General features: G+C 34.6%; 2 protein-coding genes across 3 annotated transcripts; both read right to left on the bottom strand.

The window, feature by feature from the left end:
• Positions 1-2,034: 2,034 nt before the first annotated feature.
• Positions 2,035-3,965, bottom strand: LOC123222540 (4-hydroxyphenylpyruvate dioxygenase). Its single transcript, XM_044645381.1, has 2 exons — positions 2,693-3,965; positions 2,035-2,471 (listed from the first exon to the last, which is right to left on the bottom strand). Exons 1-2 carry the CDS (start codon positions 3,802-3,804, stop codon positions 2,285-2,287), a joined length of 1,299 nt encoding a protein of 432 aa, XP_044501316.1. The 5' UTR covers positions 3,805-3,965; the 3' UTR covers positions 2,035-2,284.
• Positions 3,966-4,544: 579 nt separating this feature from the next.
• On the bottom strand, positions 4,545-14,656 carry LOC123222539 (anaphase-promoting complex subunit 5). Of its 2 annotated transcripts, none has more exons than XM_044645380.1 (20): positions 14,343-14,654; positions 14,086-14,245; positions 13,882-14,003; positions 13,209-13,458; positions 12,711-12,888; positions 12,540-12,618; positions 12,319-12,404; positions 11,320-11,416; positions 11,178-11,210; positions 10,672-10,920; positions 9,756-9,833; positions 9,368-9,630; positions 8,862-8,921; positions 8,705-8,772; positions 8,457-8,562; positions 8,214-8,355; positions 6,927-7,025; positions 6,315-6,579; positions 5,457-5,524; positions 4,545-5,045 (listed from the first exon to the last, which is right to left on the bottom strand). In XM_044645380.1, exons 1-20 carry the CDS (start codon positions 14,502-14,504, stop codon positions 4,884-4,886), a joined length of 2,727 nt encoding a protein of 908 aa, XP_044501315.1. In that variant the 5' UTR covers positions 14,505-14,654; the 3' UTR covers positions 4,545-4,883. The 2 variants fall into 2 exon arrangements, 1 of the variants encoding a protein (XP_044501315.1); XR_006503660.1 differs by having other exon boundaries at positions 4,756-5,045; positions 6,315-6,557; positions 14,343-14,656.
• Between the last annotated feature and the right edge of the window lie 490 nt (positions 14,657-15,146).

Raw genomic sequence — 15,146 nt, 5'->3', positions numbered from 1 at the left:
GTGTGGCTTAAATGTGTCAGAGGGTAATTTAGTCATTATGAAATTTTATGTGGTTTGTGTGGTAATGCGGTGCAAAAGGGCAATATAGTCTCTCATTGGGCGTTTAACCTAAGTATATAATGTTTGAAATTAGGGGTTAGTGTATGAGGTGTGTATATTCGGCTGACTCCCTTATTCTTCCTCTGTTCTCTGAAATTAGGGCTATGTTCTTGTGATTTAGTTGAATCAGAGAGAAATCCTCTGGTTTTCTCCAGTTGAGTAAGTGTCTTGAATCTTGAAGAAGGCTTGGTTTGGTACTTGGTTTCACTGTATACAATAGTCGTGTGTGGTGTCGATCAGAGGGTTGTGTAAGTTGTATTTGTTTATGTTTAATAATAGATTCGATTAGTGTCTTGTCTTTGCCTTAGATGTAGGATTTCAAATTGAAACCTGAACCAAGTATTTCTTGTGTTATCTTTGATGATTTCTGATGCTAATTTTCTTTTTTGTTTCTTGCTAATCTAGTTTACTAATATTGTAATTCTTGAATAAAACATTCTTAATAAAACCTAATCTGAAACTAACATATTATTTAAAATTATTGAATAATAACAGTGCAAAAAGCCTCTATTATTAATGTCTGACCAAGCCTATTTAATCTCAAGCAAACTTAAACAAATTCTTTTCCAACTATTCTTTTATTGAATTTACAAAGAAGAGGAGTGCTGGTAGAAGCTTTCTCTTACTGACAAAAAGAAAAAAGTAGGCCACAAGACCAAAAGAAGAGGAGTACTAGAAGCTTTCTCTCAGGAGAATATGAATCAAACCCCACTAGCATTTAACACCGCTTTTAGTATAAATTTTCTTGAAACAACTTTCCAGCATCTTCTCATTGAATATTGTTTGTCCTTTAAGATCTTTGCAAGTTACCGTGAGAGTCAGCGTCAATTGAATGGCAAGCATGCACACTGTCTGGCCAAGTGAAAGTTCCCAGTGAAACGGCTAGCAATAGTTTTACACCCACCATTGCCAGGGGCAATTTTAGGCCTCATGGGCGTGATTTTCCCAGAGGCGTGGGCAGTGGACGTTTTTCTAATGGTCGCCTCATTCTTGACTTTCCGATCTCTGTAGGCCACAAACCATCAAGACTTGCCTACCTGGAACCAATGTATAATAATATTTCAGATTTTGCAAATGGCGTTTGCTTTGCTTTGAAATTATTTAACTTTAATTTGTTTGTTTTTGCTACTTGAGTTTTATATTGCAGAATGTATGATAAGTCCATGGCAAGCTCTAGAGTATTATAAGGAGTAGCAAAAAAATTCAAAGAATATCTTGGTGTCAAGAAGGCAAACAAAATACTAAATGAGGCTTTATATACAATAACCTTAGGAACAACGACTTCAAAGTAAAATATTACGTATCTCCTGGTCGAATATTCCAATTCACTCTCAAGCAATACCAGAATTCCCTCTCTGGAATTGCAGAAAATTTCTTTACGCAGCTTTAGCATCTTGGTGCCGAAAAATCACTGGACTTCCACCAGTTGGGTTGAGTTTTTTCTTTTTATTGTTTAACCAATTATAAAAATAAAATAAACATTTTACACAAGTAAAGCTGAGTTATCCCACTATAATCTATTTCCCGAGATGGCAGATTGGTTATACATAGGTACTTACAATAAAAATAGAATTAGTATTATTATTCCAGTAAATGCGATTGACTAGTCGTTCAAAGCAGTGGTGTAGAGAAAAATAAAAGAAGAAAACGAGATTGTTTTCCTAATCCATATTTAACTGGATCATTTCTTTGTTTGCGTACATCCACCACAAATCTGAGTAACTATTTTATATAATACATGATTGCCCATCGAAAAACATAGCAGGAAGAAGAAAAATCCAGATTTCCCGAAAAACCAAAGGGAAAAAGGCACATGAATATGATTTCTGCTAGTAAAGCTGCCTTTCCCAGGAACAATTATAATTTCTGCTAGAAGTCGGGAGTTGGCCAAGACTGCTCAAGAGAGCATAAAGGTTTAACACAGAACACACACAGTGCACAAAAATAAGTTAAATAACTAAATAGGTTTGAGTACATTATTCCCAGTAAGTTTGCAGGAGGAACAATAAAAAAGCCCGTGATGGTATCCGGACAATTATTCAATACAATAAAACCATGTTCACAAAGTTGTGCACATTGTTTGTACACATAACACTATTTTGTTCAATATAATAAACCAAGTTGAATTCACAGGCAACCAAATTTCACTGCATTATATAGTATAAGATTACTGCATAATAATTGCTCATACAACTGAGGCTGCTTCAATTTGTCTGGCTTCAAGTGTTTTCTCGTATTCCTCTATGGACTTGAAGAGCTCTGAAAAGTTGCCCTTCCCAAAGCCTCCACAGCCCCCCTTTTGGTAAGTCTTCCCTTCATCATCCTTGAGCATGCATCCCACTCTCTGGATTATCTCTATAAAGATTGTTGGCCTGCCAAAACGATTTGCACAAAGCCAATCAAAACATCAATACCAATCTGGATCTCCATTCTTTAACAGAAGAAAGGCAAATTAACATTAACTCAATTAAAAAATTAGGAGTAAAATATATATGAGAATAACAATAACAACACAACATTGGAGTAAAATATAGGGGCAATCAGTCATGAGCACATAAGAAATAAAGCCAAGAAACAGAGAAGGGAAGTATACCTATCACCAACAGGCTTAGTAAAGATCTGAAGAAGAGTACCCTGCTCATCTCTATCAACCAAAATCCCCAATTCCTCACACTCTTTAATCTGCTCATCAGTCAACACGTCACCAGCACGATTCTTCAAATTCTTATAATACGTAGGTGGTGGTGATGGCATAAATTCAAACCCACCAACACCACTTCTCTTCTTCATTTCCCTCAAAGTTCCGAATATATCTTCACTCACCAGAGCCAAATGTTGCAACCCAGCTCCCTCGTTGTGCTCCAAATAAGTCTGTATTTGACTCTTACGCTTCGTCCCAAACACTGGCTCATTCAACGGAAGCAACACCATTTCGTCATTGCTAGCTAAAACAACTGAGTTCAGTCCGCTCTCACTCGTCCCAACATCTTCCGCTGTAAACTCAGCGAACTCGTGAAACCCAGTAAACCCTTTCACATAAGAAACAGCGGGGCCCAGTTCTGGCACGTTCCCCACAGCGTGATCAAGACGTCTGATCCCGTAATCCAACGGGAACGACGTAATCTCGTCCGTCCGTTCAAACCCAGGTAAAAATAAACAAGAATCAAAATTATTTCCACTCTTGTAACTCACATATCGCAAAACGACGTCGCCGTAGAGATGAACCTCAGAAATAACAGCACGGTTGTCGAGAATCCTAGGAGAAGAAACGGGCTTAGCACCATGTGCCACACTCGTAGTAAAAGCAATCTCAGCATCTTCAACTTCAACACCAACTGATCTCACAGCGAGCCCATGAGATACAGCGAAGGCCCGGCAAGAATCATAGCTAAAAGTTGGAATAGAAGCGGTGTTTTTGTAATCATCGCCAGAAATTGAAGGCGAATACGGCGCCGTAAAGACGAAATTAAGTTCACCAGAGCGTAAAAGATAGGATGCGTGAACCATGTTACCGGTGGATAAATCGGATTTGGCGATAATGGGCATGCCAAGTCCCCAGGAGAACCGCCGTGCCACATTGGTAGCATCGGTACACCAGAATTCGATGTGGTGGAACTTCTTTACCTTAAAGCGGTCTGATTTTGGGTTGTGGCGGACGAAGTTTGAAAAGCCGACGAGCTCGAACGATCCGTCTTGTTTGCCCATTGCTGTAGGTTTTGTGGCTTGGTTTGGTTCTGTTCTCAGAGTGGTGCTCAAGAGTTGGAGGGATTTTGGTTTTGACAAGATAACCTTGGTCAGTCAGACTGAGATACGTGTGCGATAAGTGTGACTGTTTTGTTTGTTTCTAGGCGGAAATCTATTCTATGATACCTTCTGACGTGGATGGTTTATCATGCTTATCAGCTTAATCAGAAAGATCTAAGGCGTCCATGACGCTATCTCGCCAGAATCCAGCCAATGCTTTGTACGAAAATAAAAAAAAATTAATATGCCTGCGGCCTGTCCTGTTCATAACTTATCCAATTTAAATAAAAAATATAACCGACAACTTCAAATATAAAATAACGTGACTTATTTTTTTTAAATTATATAAATAATATTCTATCACTCACGATTTATAATGTGCCTCCTTGCACTCCAATCAATTTTAAACAAACATCACTGATGAGATACCTATTAATCGAACGAATACTCCCACAATCAGATGCATAGAAACTTCCAAATTTGAATGTCAAAGCATAATTGAATAGTTTGTTGATTTGTGATTCCATTTACCTCCTATTCCTCCACGGCACTGACGAGCTGAGCAAGCAGAAGTTGCATAATCCAAATCGTCCACGTTCCCCTTCTCTCTGACATACATCCTTATCCTTCACTGCATCCACGTCATCCTTTATCTCTACAAACAAAATTACCCAACCAATCTCTAATTAATTAATTTCATCTGAGTAGAACCTTGTTACTTTAACTGATAAAATTATTACAACTAAAAAGGGTAAGATAGAGGATTCAGTCTCATGGCTACAACCGAAAAAACATACACCTCATCTACCAGCCCATGCAACTGACTATATATTTCCAGTACATGATACATCCACCCTATCCGGGTATTTTACCATTTCAAGAAGATAAATTACGGCACTTATCCATCGAAACTTCTCAGACCAGTTTAAATCAAATTGATAACACATGGGAGCATATGAAGAATGTCCCGTTGATTAAAGCTTACAAGGTTTATATATTATAAGAAAATGGCTAATATACACATAAACTAAAATTTTTCCTCATCTGGTATCTATGAGTGGATCCTCTTCACCCTCCGGATTCTCAAGAGCCAATATGTGCTTCTTAAAAGAAGCTGCCGCTTCTTCTCTTTCTGCTGCTTGCCCCAATTGGTTGAAAACAATGGCCATCAAGTAGAAAGCCTCAGCTGCCAATTCATGATACTGTGCAAAAAAATTATGTTTAAGTAAAAAATCAAACCAAAACACCAAAAATGAGGAATGCTCTACAGAAAACTAGTCTTGAAGAAACAAAACATCAACTCAAACTCTGAGAAACACCTATAAAGGAGGTTCAGTGGATTAAAATATAATTTCTCATTAGATAACTGTTTTTGCAAGTTTGAATTAACCAACCCAGTAATTAAGATGTACTCCTTTTTCTTAAATCAGACAATAGGATAATTAATTATGCAATCTTATGATAAAATTCTGAGAATATTTTTCATAAGCAGATATTTTATCAAGAAAAAGTAAAACATTTGGCAACATTACAGACTTGAGAGTTCCCAGAATTTAGAGTGAGATATCTAGCTTTATCCAAACAAATGCATTTAATTCATAATTTCAACTTACCTCTAAAACTTGAAGTTCGTCTGAAGCTTGCCTTAAAGGATCTAGCACAATGTCAGGATTTTGAGAAACTGAAGTAAAATGCAACAAGCATATATAAGAACACAATAAATCTAGTAAGGTTCCAACTCCAACAAAAATAAGTTCAAGCATCCATACAATAACAATGATACATGATGTTAGATTTATGAATATGACCGTTGAGGGTGGTATATTTAATACATGATAAGCTATGATAAATGATACTTAACATAAAAACATATGGAGGAAAACCAGGGATGTTTTTTATCTTGAAAAATTTTAAGCAACGCCATGTCAACATGTTGAAGTGTAGTTACTTCCTGGAGTCTCTTGTCAAAGGAACTATTAGAATACATAAGTCCAACATTGGGAAGAAAAATAAAATGAAAGGGTACATAATGTAATGAGTATTGAAGTTAGATTGGTTTAAGTCATTTTAACAATTGGAATCCCAAACATGTTAAAGCCCAATTTCTAACACGAACAATTGATTGTTTGAATGCGAATATCTTGTTTGACATTTACCAATAACCTATACACTGCTGTCTCTCACATCCTTTTTAATTCTTTCAAATATATTTTTTGAGTTACTCAGGTAAGAATTCGTTTTTCTATTTTATTCTCTTAGTAGGTACCATTATGTCCTGCTAATAAATGAAGATAGGAAACCTACTGGCTGACAAGTAAATCTATAACCAATTAACAACAAAAACAAGAAAATATAAAGTTAAATCTGTTGACAGATTTTGTAAATAGTATTTTGGATTTGAAATATGCCCAAAATCCAGATATCGAAACACCATGTTGTATTTTGTCCTTTGTTCAAAATGAAAAGAATACCTGAAAAGCTTGGATCAGACAGAAAGCATTTTGCCTCAGCAATAAAAGCTCGAGCACGGAGTTCCAGACCTCCATGACCAAGAATCATTGGAAGCGCTTGTTGTATAAGGGTTGAAGCCCTTTTTGCATGGTTGGAACCAAGAGAAAGCCACAACTCAGCCAGTGTTAGAGTGGCTGATGCTTTAAGAAGATCCAAGTTAAATGACTGGCAAAATGAAAGGCTTGCCAATGCATACGGAAGACCTAAAACAGCATTGCCTGATTTCTGAGAACAATGATTAATTTATAAGCACTTTACAGCAGAAGGTTGAAACATACATATACAACATATCCAAGGATGATTAGTTCCATATGTAAATGCTATTTTGTAATTCACAAAATGTCTTCATCAATGAATTAATCCAACTTTGAGTCTCCATGGTAGACATGTGATTCTAATGTTAACAACATGAAAATGAAAATCAAACACCTGAGGGCATGGATTGGCCACGGTTAAATAAAAGAATTTGATAACAAATTTACAATATATGCACCAATACAGTAAACTGACATGTGTCCAGTCTAGTTGAATATCAAAATTTTTTGTATCATGTATCAACTCAACTCTTGTACCTTGTGAATTTCAGCAAGCAGCAAGAGAACAGTGGCATTCTCAACCTGCAGATTGAATTTGTAACACATGCAAAAGAGAGAGTGTACAACAGCTGCTGCCTGCAAGGAATGTTGAGTGAAAAAAACAGAAGGAGAAAACAGGGGGGAAAAGTTATATTGAAAACAATAACTGAGTCAAATTTAAGCAGACTTCAAGGTTTATTTTCGTTTAAAGTTCATATTATGGTGGTAAACAAACTGGCCCAAGAAGTTCATGATTGGTTTGCTTTGCTTTTTAACACCTTACCAACCTAACATAAACGGTTTTCTCACTATTTAGTAAAAACTATTCTACTGAATAAGAAGACAAATTAACAAATTTTAAGTTGCAACAATTATATGAAAGCGAAGTAGTCTTTATAATATTTCTCTTTACATCTTATTTAAGGATTTAGTGAATCTAAAAAGTCATGCAATCATAGATTATTAACTCAGTTCCATCATGATAGGACCTCAGGGTGGAAGAAATACAAAACGAGATGTGGTCTCAATCCTAATCAAATGGAGCAGGAAATAAACATGATGGAAGCGAGATTTGGGGAGATTTGAATGATAGGGAGACACCACATGGACCTATGGGATGAGAGACATGGTTGAGTTTGTTATGGGTGGAGAACATAGGCTAGAGAGGAGAGAAAAAAAAGTGAACAGGGAGAGAAACAGGAGGCAGCAAATAAGCATGGGCTTTGAGGGGGGTGGTAAAAATAGGACAAAAGGAGACGTGGTCCCAATTCTAACCAAATGGAGCAGGAAATAAGCATGGCAGAAAGTGAGATTCCAGGAGATTTGAATAATAGGGAGACACCACATGGACTTATGGGATGAGAAACATGGTGTAATTTGTTATGGGAGGGGAAATATAGGCTAGAGAGGAGAGAAAAACAAGAGACTAAGGAGTAAAATAGGAATTGGGCAGCAAATGCTAATGAGGAGGGTCTGATGCATTGAACTGTCAGAACTTAGAAGTTAAAAGAGTGTTGTGTGCATTTGTGAGAGTTGTGATTAGCTTGAATTTTGGACATACAGTTGTTCTTATTGAAATACGATTCTGATTGTGTGTGTGTTGATTGCTTGATGTTTCTGTGCTGGACTTGTTGAGTTGTGGATTGTCAAAAGTTCAGGTGTGGTTATTAATCACATCACAACCAAAAGTATACTGAAATTGCATGAAACTGTTAGCAATAAGTTTAGCAAATGGAGTAAAATGGGCTAGAACACATGAATTTCATGGGTACGTGCACATCAAACCTGGCTGAACTGGTTTGCTGCAAGCAATGTACGTGCATGGCGAAGGCAAGCTTCTGTTTTTAGCTCCATGTCCACACCAGTTACAGATGAAGCCATGACTCCAAGTTCATCACATACTTGTTGGGCTAGCTTCAGATTTCCTCTGAACAATTGGAAGAAATTAAAGACAACTGACAAGTTCTGATGTGTGAACATTATGTAGCTAGTAAAATTAAAGATGGACACAACTTTTAGTAACATTACCGATGTAAAGCCCGCTCATGGAGCAGCTGCAACTTTAGTAGCAATATTTGTGATTTTGAGACAGATAAAAACTTCTCCTCTGCTATTTTAAGAGCTGAAAAGGCCTCTGCAAGTATCCAAAAAAATAAAGTACAGGTTTTTGTCAGTCAAAAATTACAATATGAGAACTCAGATAAGCTACAGTCATTAACTATATACTGCTGACTGCTGGATGAACCACATATAAGAAATTCAAGCCAAATACTGACCTTTGTATCCTTTAAATACTGCTAAATGTTGGATGAGCTTCACATGAGCTAATGCTGCATCAGATAAACTGGAGATGTCCAGAGAAATGTCAATCTCATGTTGACACAGTTATTTAAAAAAAAAAAAAAACTAAAACAGATTCAAACGGGAAAGTACCTTAAACCATCAGCAAAACAGGTTGCATAAATCAATGTATTTATTCGCGTAAGAGGGGCACTGATGGCAGGAAAAGGGAAAAAGCATGGTCAATTAAACTATAAAAATCTTAAGCAGTAGTGACAGGATTCTTGCCAAACTTAAACCAACTTTATGAATGCAATCAGAATGTCCTTGATGAATTATTTTTATCAAGACTCTGCTCTTTCCAAATAAACAAAATATCGCCAACTAAAAACAGCTCCATAAAATCATATTAAAAACCATAACATGTCTAGACACTTTAATTTAACACCTAGACTCAGTCTCACTTACATTGAGAAGCATACCCAAGTATAGCCTCTTAAGTAAATTTGCTTTTTGTAAATTACAATTAACTCTCTCAGTAGTTATTCCTTGATGCATGTTTTATTGATGAATAAAGTCAATAAACTATAATGATAAAAACCTGTATATAAAAATAAATAAATAACCAAGGGTAAGAACAATGTTCTTGTAAAGATCACCTGCCATATGTCTCCCATGCTGTGGCACGGAGCAAGTATGAGGAACCAACTAATTGCATCACAGATCCAGGAATTGAACTTGGTTGTGCACAGAATTGGAAAGCATTGGAAGAGCCACCAGAGACATTCTCTTGGGACAGCATCAGAGCACCCATTGGCTTTTGCAAATTCTTAAGCCATGCAGTACTAAATGCACCCTCAGCTGTCGTTGTAAGTCTTTCAGAGACAAATTCAGTTATCAGATGAGAACCTAATCTCAGTTCCTACAAAATTATACACATAACAGCAAACAGGATGCACTAACAGTTAGAATCAAATTGTTCTGGGCTTCTAGCATGTTATCTAATCAGAAAAAAATAAAAAAGTGTGACCAAAGACAGCACATAACCTTGCAAACATTAGTTGGAAACGTTCTAAGCTTCACAGAATTTTTGGGACCGAATGATAGCAGAGGTCTTTGCACATGCTGCAATGCAACAATGACAATTTACTTGTAACAATAAAGTATCAAAGGCGTACAAATTCTGTATCCAGTCACTGAAAGATGTAACTATCAATCTCAAAAGAATATTAGACAAATATATATCAAATCTGTATCAGCTATAAAAGTAGCAGCCTCCACAGAAGTCTGGACTAACAACATTTCTCACACCAAAATACAGATTGTTTCCAAAATAATAACCAAACCAGTACTATTTCCAGGTAGAGACGTACATGATCTAAACCTGATCCACACAAACATACATATATGTAAATCAACCTTTTAGTTAAACTCTTCAATAGTTTTTTTTTTTTTGGGGTAAAATTTCAGTTTCTTTAACTTATATCTTTCACATGCTCCTCAATATTTAAGTTGGGAAAATATTAGGAAATTAAATCCTCAAATCGCATTCAAACAATAAATTTTTGCAATCAACATTTCAAATGCTAAAACAAAAAATATCATGTATACAGTCATATCAATGTATAAATGCACCTGTCACAGAATCTTAGAATTAGTCAATTGGTTTATGAAAATATTCTATACCAAAATATATGCTTAGTCAATTGGGGAGTCAAAGGTACTAAGACAAGAACACTAAATTAAGATGAACAGCAAATGTTAAACCATAAAAGATAGACATGGCAGAATCAGGTAGTGAACTGTCACTGAAGCACTGAAAGAAAGAAAATGAACAAACTGTAAAAACAACCACTGCACATAATGATCTCAACATTACAATGAATTGTCATTGAAGCATTCAGAGTGAGAAAATGAACAAACTGTACAAGCAAACATTGCACAGAATGATCCTCAACATTACCGTTAAATCAAATTTAGCCATAGCAAGATGATTAGAAGCCACCAAGCGTTTTAACTTTAAACTCTCTGCTAATCTAGATGACTCTTTTAAGAGAACAAACAATTGCTGCTGGACAGACAATGAAGTGCCTATGCTGGTTATAGGTGAATAGGATGATCCAAGAATCCCAGTTGTGATTGAGATTCCAATTTCAGCCAACAAGTTGCAAATAGCTGCCAACGTGTATGCAAGACAAGTATCATTACTGCGCTGCATAAATTGAAAACCATCAGGTGTTTGTGCACAAAAATAATTTAAACTAAAATCAGATACAATGTTGTAGCTGAAAGGTACCATAGAGAGTGAATAACATCAGAATGAAAAGGATCCTTAAACCTTATACAGATTACAATGTTTCCTAAACAATATTTCCTAAGAAGCAGAAGATTTTCTTGCAAAAGAATATACAAGGTTACAACCAAAACAAATTATAATCTGGCAAAGTTCAAACATAACTAGAGGGCTACCTGTTGAGAGAAACAAACAGCTTCAGTTAAAACCTGTACATCATCAAGTAAAACAGTTATCGAACAAGAACAATTTAAAGAATAGTTAAAGAGCTAGCAGGGTTTTTTGAGAGAAAGTAGGATACTCCTTGCTCATGCTAACCTCTAAAGCTTGCTTTGGATGTCCGAAGTGGAAATGCATCATGCCCAAACATAACAAGGCAATTTCATATCTTCCAAAACTATTGCAATCAAGTGTCCTGTAAAAGAAAAAAAAGTCGAAATTTTAAGTTTAAAAAAACACACTATTGTAATTAAGTGAAGGCTGAGCAAAATCAAATGTCTCTGTCCCTGTACTTTTCAGACAATGATTTTCAGATTAAGTCCATCTTATATGAACAATTTCTTAAACTTTTTTCATGAAAAAAAAATTTTGAAACCTATGGAACAAGAGAATAAGTTCTAGAATGAAAACAAGTCCCAAGAGACTTGGTTTATGTTAGCAACCACATTCTTGGCTTTTAAACAAATTGCAGGTCTGAGCCAAAACTTTGTCAGCACTACATCATAACCCTAATTATTTGCATCTATCTCTAGCCATTCTCACCCATCAGGATATTAACAACATATTTAGTGTCATAGTTATTAATATCGTATAATATAATAAAGGTGAAAAACGATACGGATCCTAAGATATATCAAAATTTTGTATGATACAGTAGACAATCATACTATATAATACGTATTGTATAATATGATATATATCAATACACCTTTTTAGAGAACTGATGACATAGTAAGATTATATATGAGAAATTTTAGAATTTTATAAGGTGTTTGTAATATTTTCCAAAATGATTACATAGCAATTAGAATTTTTTATTAATTTTTTAAAAAGATATATCTTATGATACGATATACAATACGTAATATAAAAAATTAGGTTTTCAATTCACAAAATGATATGCAATTTGATTACCATGTTCAATACCATTATCAATACATCTCATACATGTATACCTTGTGTAGTTAGAGACCAACATATTCTTCAACAAATTTTGTACACTTGTTCAACCTTCTCTACATCTTTTCTTGATACAGTTGTACATAATTTCCATTTTCTTTAAATACCGACATTAAAGACAGCTATATTTTTATTTACCTATAATCAAAATAGCGGTGAAGACTCTCCAAGGCAGCAAAATAATCATCATGATACAAGCTATTCAAGTAACGTAAGAAGTGAACCTGTTTTGTAATACAGCAAAGACAGGGAAAATATAGTGAATTAAATCACACATAATACCAGTCATACATAAAAAAAAAAAGAAAGAGTTGAAATAATTTATGAACCTACTAAAACAAATAGGCATGTTAACTTACACGATGTAGCTCAGGCGCCAACTTTTGGAGCTGCCTTAGAATTACCTCAAAAGCATTTAAAGAGAAAGAACTGCCATGCCTGACAAAAGATAATCACTTCAGACTCAATTCAACATAAACTATATTTGACATGTAAACAACAAAGATGCACAAGTAAAAAGTAAGACTTACTTCTCAATAGCATCAGCTTGCTCCATTAAGTACCCTTCTGTTTGCCAGTTTGTCCGTAAGAATGCCCCACCACCGGAATCAATGTCTCGCAATGCATCATTTGGAGTGTGTGCATATGAGCAAGTTTCTCTACGATTGTCACCATTTTTGGAGCTTGGAACAGCAGGAACCTCAATATCTGTACATTTAATGTGTTTGCATCATCATGCTATTGCTTACCTCCCACCAAGCAATGTATTTGAAAGAAGCAAAAATTAGAAAACCCGTCATGTAATAGTTTCAGCAGAGTTACAAAAATTGACCTTTTAAATGAAAAGAACAAGAAACAAAAGATTCATAGATCAGTTAATGGATCTCAACAGAATTTCACTGTAGTCACCAGATGTAATGAAGAGCTTCAAACAAAAAAGTTTCACAGATCACTTAAAGGAGTTGTGAAAAATACCTACATGATTCCATAGCATCCATGCATACTTTGCAATAATAAAATAAATATACCTTCAACCAATCCAAAAAGAGCTTTTGGTGCATGAAGGTGAAATGAAACTTTTTCACTAGCCATTTTTCTTGCTTCAATTTCCTCAGTAACTTTTTCAAAAACAATATTCTCCAAATCCATGTTCTCGTATTCGGATAATGCCTCCAAATCATTATTGGAATCATCTAAACAAGGCAACTCATAACTTGGGCAAGTTGAAAGCGCTTCTTTACAATAGATCCCTATATTTGTTAAAAGATGGCACACGCCCTGCATTAAATTACATAAACCAAACTAACTGAATTTTTCTAGCATTGGGAAAGTGTACGTTCAGGGAGGAGAAAAATACTTGCAAGGAGGAAGAGGAAAAGTTGCAGCCACAAAAACAGCATCAGAGTATTCATCAAAAGTTCAAACATGGAATAGGGGTATAGAGATGAAGATAAAACAATACTAGAAGATTACAAAGAATATACATAAGTTAGAATTAAAATAACCAACTATGAAGGTAAAGTGCAGTCATAGCAAAAGATATGCAAACTATATCTGGGATGTTCGAAACATAACATATTACAATATGATATTTTCTCTGCCAAAAAAGCATTCCAACTAATAGAGATTAAGGATATTTGGAAGAAAATTAAGGCTAATCTAACATACCCATGCAGATTTTAGCTTAAAAAGAAATTATACCTCAAAATATAACAGATTGAAAGCAAGCAAACAACGCCGAAGAAACATTCCCAGGTTACTATTCGTGTCCAAAATAATCTGCTCATCTTCGACTGCACTAGGGTCGGGTCCTTCAAGAATACCTAAACAAGATTATCCAAACCAATTTACCTAAATTAAACCAGAAAAGAAATAGTAAAGGAGATAATACAATAGTAAACTGACCTCGCAAATCACTAAATAATGTGAACAAATCATCAGGTGACGATAGAGACGACAGCCTACTTATCAGTTGATCAGTCAACCACGGATACAACAAGTCACCAATCTCTCTCAATTGGTTTATAAGCTCGTCGAGTTTCGGCTCCAAAATATCGTCACAGGACTATTGTTAAAAAAATTAATAAAGAGCATTAGAATATGAACTTATGCTTAATTTCAAAAACTTCTCAACTAATTAATTAAATGTGATTAAAAAGAACCTTTGTGAGAGCAATCAAAAACAAGCCAAACCGATTGTGTTGAGAGACGGAAGAGAAAGGGAAAGGCAGAGACATTAGAGCGGGAGGAGCATACATCTGGATCAATATACAAACCGTTACTTTGTGCGGTGTTAATGTGAAGGCGCCTGGTGTCTTCATCATACCTCCCACTGCTGTTAGCTTAAGAAATTGAAAGCTCAAATCAAGCTCTACGTTGGGTGCAGAGTAGAAACATTTAATTTTTTTGAGCTAGGGTTTTGTTTTGTGGTTCTCGGGAGCTTTGGAATTTGAAAAAAAAAAAAACCGGGAAACGATTTGGAGCGGCCGAGTTGATTTATACACGGCTTTGGTTTACACGATTTTTTTTTTTTTTCAACATATTAAAAGGATTGTTTAGTTCAAAGGTTTAAAGATTATTTTGATAATTTATTTTTATTAATTATATTATTTTAATTTATTAATAATAACAAATTATAATATTTTTATTATTATTATAATAATTTTTTATTATTAATATTGATATAATAGGTAATATAATTAATAATTTGATTATCAATTTTATTATTGGTATTAAAAAATTATTAAATTAAAAAATATAAATTTATATTTAATTAATATAACAAATAATATAAAAAAATATTTAAAAATAATTATACTAAAAAATGTTTAGGTAAAAAATTATTAGTATTTTTTTATTATTTTTAATCAAATATAATAATTATTTATATTTATCAAATATAATAATTATTTGTATTCAATAATATTTTAAGTAATTTATCTTTAAGATAATTTTTTTATTTTAAT

Source organism: Mangifera indica, chromosome 8 (assembly GCF_011075055.1).
Source record: "Mangifera indica cultivar Alphonso chromosome 8, CATAS_Mindica_2.1, whole genome shotgun sequence".
In the NCBI taxonomy this organism is placed as follows: Eukaryota; Viridiplantae; Streptophyta; class Magnoliopsida; order Sapindales; family Anacardiaceae; genus Mangifera; species Mangifera indica.
Note: the sequence above shows the minus strand (reverse complement) of the source record. Positions and strands in the feature narration are given on the sequence as shown.